The 11,074-nt window shown below is 39.4% G+C and overlaps 1 protein-coding gene across 4 annotated transcripts in view; it reads right to left on the bottom strand.

Moving 5' to 3' along the window:
• adamtsl3 (ADAMTS-like 3) overlaps positions 1–11,074 on the bottom strand; it is a 155,580-nt gene that overhangs the window by 4,314 nt on the left and 140,192 nt on the right. For 3 of the 4 annotated variants that reach the window (XM_047386231.1, XM_047386230.1, XM_047386232.1), the window contains 10 exons: positions 9,470–9,599; positions 5,455–5,665; positions 5,167–5,346; positions 4,911–5,064; positions 3,705–4,713; positions 3,502–3,629; positions 2,020–2,131; positions 1,156–1,369; positions 970–1,079; positions 629–849 (listed from right to left, as the gene is read on the bottom strand). In XM_047386231.1, coding sequence (XP_047242187.1) covers positions 629–849; positions 970–1,079; positions 1,156–1,369; positions 2,020–2,131; positions 3,502–3,629; positions 3,705–4,713; positions 4,911–5,064; positions 5,167–5,346; positions 5,455–5,665; positions 9,470–9,599 — 2,469 coding nt within the window. The remainder of the gene's footprint in view (positions 1–628; positions 850–969; positions 1,080–1,155; positions 1,370–2,019; positions 2,132–3,501; positions 3,630–3,704; positions 4,714–4,910; positions 5,065–5,166; positions 5,347–5,454; positions 5,666–9,469; positions 9,600–11,074) is intronic. The other variant, XM_047386234.1, reaches the window with a different exon arrangement.

The raw sequence follows: 11,074 nt of genomic DNA, 5'->3' as shown, positions 1-11,074 counted from the left end.
AAACATCTTGATATCTTGATTTTACACCAGCATCAACTAGTCTGGTCAGTTCAGAGGACGGTGAAAAGTGGGGAAATGCATCTTTTCGAATGACTGTATTACTTTTACTGCATTTATGACAAGAAGGTAGGGCACCAAGGTAAACATAGACAAAATTGTCTGATTTGGAGGTAACTTGCAGAGCAGCTATGGATATGAAATTGATTTGAATTCCAAATGTACCTGAGGAGATGAGTGATGGCATTAGAAGTTGAATGATGAGTTACACCCTGGACACAGGGGACTCCTTGCAGATGCAATAGACAGCATTACCTGAAGGACTTGAATGAGTTTGATCAGGGTCACATTTTGCATATGCATGAGACTTGCTGATTGTGTCCTTGCAACTGCGCAGCATGGGGTTGTGTGCCTTACAACACTGTGAGCGATCACGTGTGCCGGTGCTCTGTGACAGCTTTACACCCCACACTGCCATTTATTATACTGTTTGTATTTTAATTTGACAACACTCAATTTGTTTTAAAATGTGGAAATAACTTTAAATTACATCTAAACTGAGAAAATGACCCATAATTTGTCTAAGATGGATATGTTTCACAACATATCATTCAAAGTCAAGAAGTCTCACCTCTGCCACAATACCGCATATTGCAGCGCTGCCAGCTGGTAGGCCGAGGTCTCCACATGCAGTGGTGTTCTCGTGTCGTCCTGCCTGTTCGATGGTGTTTGCAGGTCACCTGACGGGACTGAAAACCGTGTCGGCCACAGGTGGCCGTGCACTGTGTCCATGGCCCTACGTGCCAGTAAATGGAGCATGCATCTGTGGAGCAATTTTTCACTGAGCTGGGCCTAAAGACAGAGATGAGACATGATATCATGTTTTGGTTACGGTTATGTGTGTTTGATTGTCCATTTGCAAAAATCAGCTGTTCTAAAATAATATGGGCTTGTAATTTGAATTCTGTTTACCTCCTGAGACCACGGCACATCCTGTATGAAACTTGGGTACCATTTGTGTCTTTGCAGTGAACGTGCCGATGCTGCATAGCCAAACTGGCACCCACACATCGGCCATGACACTGAAATTGTGCAAAAGTTTAATTTTAAACATTTACTCAAATAATGAAAAAGGTTGTGATATATAAGAACACTCACCAGTCCCCAAGAGCTTGTGACCCATCTGGCACAGGGCAAAATCTTGCATAATCTGGTATTAGATGGTTCCTTTCCTTTTCCCAGGCAATGCCTGCTTTGCACTTCTCTTAAACTGCTCTCGGGACCCATCATGCAATGAACACTTCTAGACTGGGATCCCCCTCCACAAGAGGCCGAGCATGGGCCCCAGGCATCCACTCGCCATCTAACCCAGCTGGAAGGAAAATAAAAAATTACGGATTGTTTGAACTTGTCCTTTTCTATTTGTCCCAAAAATTCTTCTTTATATGCACCAAGAACACAAATGAAGCGTAAACGTGAATTTGTTTGTATAGAAAACCCTGTGTTTAACAAACTATAACTCAATAGTCTATTTTAACAACAATTGCGTTATAACTTTGACCAAATATGACTGAATCTGGATCTCAATATAGGATTCAATTTGGAATAGTTTGACTTTAAGATTAGGACTGCGACTATATTGATAGACTTGAAAATAGCAGAACTGAATTGAACTGAACTTAACTGAAGTAAATTGAACTGGAATGAATTGACTTAACCTATGTAGAACTGAACTGGACTGCACTGAACTAAACTGAACTGCATTGAAGCAAACTGAACTGAACCACAGTGGATTGAGCTGAGCTGATTAGAAATTAATTGGACTGAAAATAATTCACCTGAATTAAAGTTAACTGAATCGAGCTAAATTAAATTAAACTGAATATATCTAAACTATACTGAAGTCATTTGAAATGCCGAAGTGGAGGGTACTGAACACTGAATTGAGGTCAATTAGGTTGAATAAAATCGGCTTAAAGGTAAGTAAATCAGACACCACTAACATTTAGTAACAGTACAGACCTGAGGGGGCAGGCTTGTCCTCTGCAAAGCTCGGCTGACTGACTGCTGTTTGTCTCCTCAACACAAGGTTGGTCAGTGCTGTTACCATGGAAACAGCTTCTTCCTTTACTACCTGGACGAATAGTTAAACAGATCAATTTTAAAGATCTACAAACCTGATAGCAAAAAAACAGAACCAGAAATGCGTTATGGAGTCTAAGGTTTTAGATTTTTTTTTTTTTATTGAAAGTGAATAAACTTTATATTTCTTGCTCTTTGATTTTTATCTCTGCAAATGTGTGTTTTCCAAGAACTTGAAACAAAACTCCTTTGAAAGCTGCTCCTCTTTTTTGCCCTCCACAGTCTTCCTTAAAAAAGCTTCTGAACACCACAATTACACTGTCTTTAATAGAATTTGAAGTAAAATATAAGGAAAATAAGGTTGGCCCATTTTTAAGCACTTTTAAACCTCTTTATCCCTTCCATTTAGATTAACTGGATGGGATACACTGAGTTGATCTTCTTTGATACATTGCCTGGAATCTGTAATTGCTACCGCATGGGGAGGAAGAGTTCGGTAGAGTCAGGAAATCCTCAGCAGCGGCACTTTGATGAGGATTCAGTAATTTTGTGACTGATCTTGCTTTTCAGAAGACAAAGGGCTGTGCAGTCCAGAGACGACCCAAACTCTGACGTTCAACCGGACATTCCCTGTCACTGACTCAGGCAGATGTTAAGTGAAAGCTCAGTGAACGTGCGCGTCTGCGGTCGGTTTTGTGTCTGAGAGTGTCTCAGCTGGGAGAACACTTTCCCAGAACCTCTAAGCCTGAACCACAAAAGAACAACACACATTACTGTAAGCTGGACTACATTAAACTAGATGAGGACAAACTTGACCTGACATCATGCCAATGATGATGATATTATTTGTTTTCTTGGTTTCCAAAACTGTTTAAGGCAAAGTCAGAGAGATGGTTTTAGATATCGTACCAGCACAAAAGTCCTATTAAGTTTGATTATGTTGGAATAGAACCTTTCAGAGGTCCTGCTAGGGAGAATTTAAGTTAAAAAAAAACATGCAATGTCTAAAGAAAAAACTTGAAAGAGAGGGTTTCTGCACAAGTTTAACATTAAAATTCAGAACTTTTTTAGACAAATTTCCAAATATTCCAGGCCACATCCTCTTATAAGGTGCGAATACAAATTTTCACTGATTAGATTAGATTGTTGAAGAGGTAAGGCTATCTCTCATGTAAACAATGCATCACAGAACCAAGTCTAAAAATACGAATGTTTTTCTTCTATACCAATTTTCCTTTTTAATATTTATTCAAACCAGGAAAATACTTTTAACCTGAATTTTCATGTGTGTAAACTGAGATTGGAACCTAAGAGAACTATTGTATAAGACCAAAGTCTGGATTTCTGGAAGTAGAAAGAAGTCAAGGTTTGAATTTTTTTTACATTGCTGTATACAAATTATAATCAGAAAAAGGATGTTACTTGTAATCCGCAGCCAAGATGACAAAGATGTACTTCCATGATGAGTTTTGGCAGTACAGGTGTACAGTCCCTCATCTCCTTTACCAGGAAACTGGATCCTCAGTGACCCGGAGGCTGAAACCCCAACTCTGCAAAAATAGACGAAATACCTACAGTTAGATCTGCAACTTGCTAAAAAATTCTAAGTGAAAGGTAGTTCCTACCTGCCATCAAAATGCAATGGATTTCCATTTTTTGTCCACATTATAGCTGGTCGAGCGTCCCTGATGGGGTGACACCTCAGCTCCAAAGAAGCAACTGGTTTCTGCAGAAAAACTGGTGTCCCAACATGAACAACAACTTTAGACTGAGGCGCTACAATGACTTTCTTAGGCTGCTGGATAATCTCTGGACTCCCAGCTCTTGAAGTGTGGGTTTTGAGATTTGGCTTATGAAGGAGTGGTCTGTCTGTGGAAGATTCTCTGCCATCTGGTGGGTGAACGGTAGATTCATTGACATCTCCTTGCGTCATTGCAAGTTCACTGAGGAACTGCATGATAAAATATTCCCCCTGTGTTCCCCCAAAGCCTTCAGAAAGGTTGTGCATGATCTCATCTAACTTGGTGCTATCGGTAACAAGTACAGCCCGGGCTGGAGATTCTGCATTTGTCCTTTTATTCTCCAGAGTCAACTTGTTCTTTTCACTTGAGTAAGGTTTGTCAGCAAGGTATTTTTTATTGTAGTAATAACCTTTAAGCTCCAGCAAATGTTCCACAACATTGTCATATTTGTTGAGGGGTATGGGTAATTCCTGAAAAGTTCCTCTGGTTGAGGTTTTATCTTGAAGCCCAGTTTTGTGTTGCCCACTTTCAATCAGCCACGGCTCTGGAATGGTTAGTTTCTTCTTGCTGCCAAGGATGTGTAAGACAAAATGTTCTCGTGCAGAGCCTGCAGTGCACGTGTAGATTCCAGCGTCAGTTGGATGAACTTGCTGAATCTTCAAATACCCTTGGGATTTTATGGAAAACTGAGGATGGTTCACCAAGGGTTTACCTTCTTTAAGCCACTGAATGTGGCCCTTACTGATGTTGTGTGTTGGGCAGCGAAGGATTAACGTTGTCCAGGGCATGAGGTATGCATAACCACTGACAGCCAGCTGCACCTTTTTAGACTTCTTCCACTGAATGTAGACCTTCCTCTGGGCAAGTATGGTGACATCAGTCTTCGGGGAAACTGTGATGTGATTTACAAATCACATTAGTAACTCCATGTAGTTTCAGTTGAGTCTTACATTATGTGCTTATCACTAACCTAAGACTGCTCTCTTACAACTAAGCAGTTTTCTTATTGTTTAGTTTCTACTGTCTTATAGGTTCAGCTGTCTTAGCTGTACCAGCAACCTGAAACAACCCAAACAAGGTGACCCTTACCTTCACAGTGCCTGAGAAAGCATGAGCGGATCCTCATGAGACGGGTTATCATGGAACAGTTCGTCGAGTTAGTAATATCATATTGCCCATTCTCTGCCTGCCTTCTGCAAACAGCTTGCAGAGTCTGAATGCCATTTCCACATGTTACTGAACACTAGATGCAAAAATTAATATGCATGTTAGGAGAAGGAGCAAAATTGAGTTAAACCACTTAAGTTAAACAGCAAATAATACTGAAGGCTGGAGGACTAACTACCTGAGACCAGTCAGCCGTGACCCACTGAGGTGAGCAGTCTGGCCTGCCACATGGGCGCTGGTTTGCAGGAGTCCTGGATGGACAAAAGGTGTCGGGAAGTTCAAGGATACTGCCATCTGCCAGCCTCTGTTTGCAAAACAATTTCCTTTTCTGAACTCCACCACCACAAGTCTGGGAGCACTGTAGAGACAACAATGATGAGGTTCTAGTGCAAATGTACAAGAAACATGGTCTTTACAGATGGATAAAGTATCTTTAACGGCAAGAACACAACATGATATACTTTACCTGGCTCCAGTCCCCGCTGTCCCATGTAGGAGGGCAGTCAAAACGGTTACAGGCTTGGAAAGGACTTGGTTTGGGCTTCTGACACAGTTCATCTTTCAACACTGTAGAGTAGTTGCTGTCTGGAGAGGGCTGATGAGTGCATATTACAGTCCGCGTCATCAGACCAACACCACAAGTGGCAGAGCATAAACTCCACTCCCCTGTTTGCCACCTGTAAAAAAGGTTATCCATCAGAGGAGCTTCCTTTAAGGCTCAATACTAACAACTCTTTGTAGAACTTTAAAGTTAACAAAACATGAACTGAGAGCAGCTTTCTGTAGCATCATTAAACAGCATACTGGGAGTGGGAGTGAATGAGAGCTGTAAACGTTTAGGGGAAAGCTTTGTATCTTTAAGCAGAAAAAAGTTGCAACATTTACCCTTAAAGGTAATAGCTTGGTGACTTCTGTGCTTTTGTGCATGTTTACGCACATGGGCACAGTTCAGACTACCAGCCCACCAAATATCTCTCTCTGCAGGGACCCACTAATAATAATGTTTCCATCACAGCAACATTAAACTACAATTTATGTTGACAAGGAGAACAGGATGAAACAAAATGAAGATGCTAACTGAGGCATGACATCATGATCTATATGTTAAGACTTGAGAGGTGACAAATGAACAAAATAATTGTTAAATTGGATGTTACTTGTGAGCTTAGTTTAGGCTGTTTAAGTGGTTACTTGTAAACATTAGTAAATTAAGTTTCAATGGTGTAATCTGAACAAGGAGCTCTTGTGAACTGGCACAACACTGACTAGGAATGACAAGAACTCATGATATTAAAAGTGGCTTCCACATTTAAGAGAAAGACTGTTTTGGGCTGCACTTCTGGCCCTCATTTCTGTAGCAGAACTGTGGGTATCTGGTGATAAAAAAGTGAATGGCAAAGAAGGAAATTGTGACAAAGCAATGTAAGAAATAGTGTTGTGACAACACCTTGCAAAGGCCTTTAAATTAGCATCTGATTTGTATCTACCTATTTGTAGCATAACATCTAAAATACACGGCTAACACATGGATAACACACTGGGTTATTTTGCACTGTAACTTGCTCTTTAAAACAAAATTGATTGTTTGTTACACCTTTGTTATATTATTGTATAAAAGGATTATTCCAGTTCTGTAGTGGCCTGTAGAGTTATTGTGAATTGAACCATAAACTCAGCATCAAAGTTAACTCTCAACTTCAAATGTTTAGTCCAATCTGAGGGTGTAATCCAGCAACTTGCTATGGCTTTTGAGGTTTTAGCTTCCATCCAACACTGCAGCAACTTAACTTCTGATTTGACAGATTAAGTGATATTTCATAACTTTATGTTTATTTAAGAATCCAGGATCGAGGGGGTAGGGGGTGGAATGTAAGTTGTTCATGGACCAGTACAAAATAATTCTAATGACTGTTTCCCCTTAGAGGGGACACTACTATCCAAAGAGTGTACCGTATTATGAGAGGCTGAAGGGGCCTAAGAGAGGGATCATAGGGCCAAAAGAAACAGGCCAAATGCAGCGTTTGTTGTGCGTGAAAACAGGTCTAAAAGCTTGGAAAAACAGGCAAGGTCAGGCTGCAAACCTCTGGGTTTTTGGACAAGAGTGAAAGTGGTGGAGCACCGACAATGAGCACAGACGGTGTTAATTTGAAACATATGGCCTCCCACAGAATCCACCTACTGTTTAGCCAAGATGTTAAACAACATGTGGCTTCAATGCTTAATATTTTAGTTAATTAACCTAATTTGTTGTTAGCACAAAATCTGACTACCGTTAAAATTGTCAAATATATCATTTTAATGTTGCTCAATAAATAAATGTTGGACCACTTGTCTGCTGAATATTGGACCATTTGCACGTTGCTGGACACCACCAGGCCTTCCGGCGTCATCGGCCATTTTGTATCCCAGTATAGTCCGCTACTACAAATCCCAGTGGGCACTGCGGCTGATAAGACGGGGGCGTCCCAGTTCCGATGCCACAATGAACCATATAACGGACTATGAGACTGCCCACCATGCTTTTCACGCTGGAAACTGGACCAGCAACTGAAGCGCGTCCCCCCCCCTGCTCAGAGGAGACAACGAAAAGTAAAATCCACCTTTTATTTTTATTTGTTTATTAGGAATAGCTTGGGCAGGGTAGAGGAGGTTTTAGTGTGATGTAGAATCGCCACTTATAGTCTAATGTGTTCTGAATTGCATGTGCATGCAACCTTTTATTGAAATGTTGATGTGTTGTGTTGCATATCTGGAAGCCGCTGTGCTACCCAGCTGTGTGTGTTTTGTCATTTTGTTTTAACACCTGAGAGCAAGCTCTGGGCACATTTAAAACTGAACTGTATAACAACCTTATGGTGAAAATCAACCATTTTCTTTGTCTTCAACTTCGGGTTTTATTAGTTGCCGCCAAAGGTTTTACAACCCTTTGTATTCTCGAACATCCTCAGCGGTGGGGGAAGTTTTATGGCTCACTGTAAGTAAGCTACACTTTCTGGCGGGCCGCTTGCCAAAACTCCGTTCAACACCATATTCCTTTGTCATATTATCACCTTTGCCATAACTGCTGGTTTGATTCCAGACACACCCACTACTGTTTTTTTTTATTTTGCTTAGTTAGATATTTTGCCCTTTTGTGTAGAACTTTACATGTTTGATTATGTTATGTTTGAAGGTTATTGAATCGGATAGCGGATTGTATCAGGCTGTTGATTTAATAAACGTCACGTAAATAAAGAGAAGGCGTTTGTGTTTATTTTGTGCAAGAGTGATTTGTCAGTCAAAATAAGGTCAAAGTTCCCCACGTTTTGGCAGAAACCGTTGATTAAACAGTGACATCTAGTAATAGTTATCAATTATTACTGAGTATTTAACGGTTGTAATTATCAAGGGCTTTAGGCTACAATTACAACACCAGAGGACATCTCTGGCTTCGATTCATAAAGTAGGATCTTTGGTTAAGAAATAGATTTTCTCAAATTATGATTTTTAATTATAATTCTTGATTAATATTAATTAATCAATAATCATAATCCTAACATAAAAACACATTTCAAACATTGGTAACAGTTCAACTTATTACTTTTTCTGTTCTTTTTATGCACCTATAGTATTTTGGTCAACTCTTGTTTTGTTGTTTTATTCATAGCGGTGATCTGTCCCAATCAAAGACTAAATGCATGTTCAAGCTTGTGATAGTCTCAAACCCAAGAGAAGCCTCCCTTTGATACTTCAAGATGGATAAATTGCAGAGTAACTTAATCTGACTACAGAAAATTAACATCTACTGAAGCAGCTGAGGTCTTCCAGATTTTTACATCAGCGCATCTGACAGAAATCCAGAAAGTTCTTCTGAGGACAGTTTTAATATCTCACAGGTAACACAGCTCACAGCTGACATCGGATACTGGTGCGTCAGATTCTAACCCTGTTCCACAGGGCTTTAATTTCCTGCCAGAAGTGATGCAACCATCCATCTCTATCAATTCTGCCTTAGTGTTACTTAGACCCAAGTTATCTAAATTGTGATTTAAATGACTCAACTGACTTTTTACCAGCCAAAAACAAGGCTGAAAATCAGTAACGATTAAAAATTATTACACCATTTAGTCAAGATGAACTGATTAAGATGGTGTTTTTTTTGTTGTTTTTGTTAATTTTAGCTTTAAGTGGTTGCATGTGTTTGACCTGGTAAAGCATTTAAGCTCTAGAAGAATTGAACCAAAACACATGAGCTCTATATATTGCATATTTTGGAAGAACTTTCACATGGCAGGCTGCTAATGAGCACAAGATTTGTATCCAGTTTTGTTTGAATCAGCATTTTCTTTTAAAATTTGGCCAAACCCCCTTTTCCCCAAAAACCTAATTTCCTTTTCAGTTTTATTGCCTCCATCAAAGTCTAACTTAGCATTTATGCACAAGCCATTACAAATAACTGATGGTGGTGACCAGGATGTGTTATTCATAGAGTTTTACTGTACCTCGGTGGGCAGGGGTGGGTATTACAGTCCTGGAGGAGTGGAGGTGGCCGACGTGAGCTCACACACAGGCTTTGGTCTGCTGCCTCCCTGGTCTGCTTGTTCAGGCAAATAATAACGGCTTCATGCACACCTGCAGTTTGAAAACACAAAATAAACACTTGAAGAAGACCAAATAATCTAATTTTGAATTATCTGTCATGCCAAAAAAGTGCTGTTTGTGTTTTGCATATCATAATATCAAGGGGGGGCGGGTTGGTGTTAAAAAAGGATTCCTAAAAAATCCAAAACATTTTGAAGCAAAGGACTATTTGGGTTTTAAACAACTTTTCTAACAATCTGCAGCTAGCTATGCTGCCGTGCTAAAGCTAGCTTGCACATAAACTGTGAAAATCTGGTTTCAACTGTATTATTGTTTTTTATTATTGTTCTTGTCTGTGGCAATTTTACATCTAAAAACACCTATGTTAGCTTTACTACTTATGAAGAAATATCATGTTCTTTGCAGCTGCACTTGTGAAGTTCCTTTTGAGCTTAACTGTCTATTATTCACCAGTCACCCATTACCCTATTAAGACAGTGTCTCTACCACGGCCAAAATTTAATAGATAAAAAAATAATCTAAAAGGAGGAAATCATGAAAATCTCATAAAAATAAACACAACTCAGACTAAAAATAAAAATAAAACAATTAAATGTGGCTTACTGAACATAAGATCTCTCTCTTCAAAGACTTTGCTAGTTAGTGACCTGATTTGTGACAATCAGATTGACTTATTTTGCCTCACAGAAACCTGGCTGCAGCAAGAGGAATATGTTACTATAAATGAGTCAACTCCTACTAATTATTTAAATTTCTACATTCCTCGAAATACTGGGCATGGAGGAGGAGTAGCAACCATCTTTCAGCCCGATTTATTGATTAGTCCCAGGCCAATCAATAGCTACAACTCTTTTGAATATTTAATCCTTAGTTTTCCTCATCCAAATTGCAAAGCACTAAAACCACTTCTGTTTGTTGTTTTGTATCGTCCACCAGGCCCTTACTCTCAATTTTTAGATCAGTTTTCAGACCTTTTATCTGATTTTGTGTTAAATACAGATATGGTTATTATAGTGAGGGGTTTTAACATTCATGTTGACACTGGAAGTGATAATCTAAATATAGCCTTTAATGCTATCTTAGACTCAATTGGCTTTGCTCAAAACATTAACAAACCTACCCACCTTTGTCTTCATTCTCTGAACCTTGTGCTGACATATGGCATTGAGTGTTAAGACATAACAATATTTTTTCAAAACCCTGTCCTGTCTGACCATTTTTCAATAACCTTTGAGTTTAATTTAACTGAGTACTCCACACCTGAAAGAAAATTTCATTATAGTAGATCATTATCAGACAATGCTGTAACAACCTTTAAAAAATCTGTTCCACTTTTGATCTCCTCATTATCAGAGAAAAACACAGTGGAGGGCAATAATTTTGTTTCTTCCCCTTCACAAATTGATTCTCTTGTTCATAGTGTTACTTCATCATTGTGTGGTGCATTAGACAATACAGCCCCCTTGAAAAAGAAGGTAATTATTCATAGGAGGCTAGCTCCCTGG

This window comes from Girardinichthys multiradiatus, chromosome 14 (assembly GCF_021462225.1).
Source record: "Girardinichthys multiradiatus isolate DD_20200921_A chromosome 14, DD_fGirMul_XY1, whole genome shotgun sequence".
Taxonomy (NCBI): domain Eukaryota; kingdom Metazoa; phylum Chordata; class Actinopteri; order Cyprinodontiformes; family Goodeidae; genus Girardinichthys; species Girardinichthys multiradiatus.
Note: the sequence above shows the minus strand (reverse complement) of the source record. Positions and strands in the feature narration are given on the sequence as shown.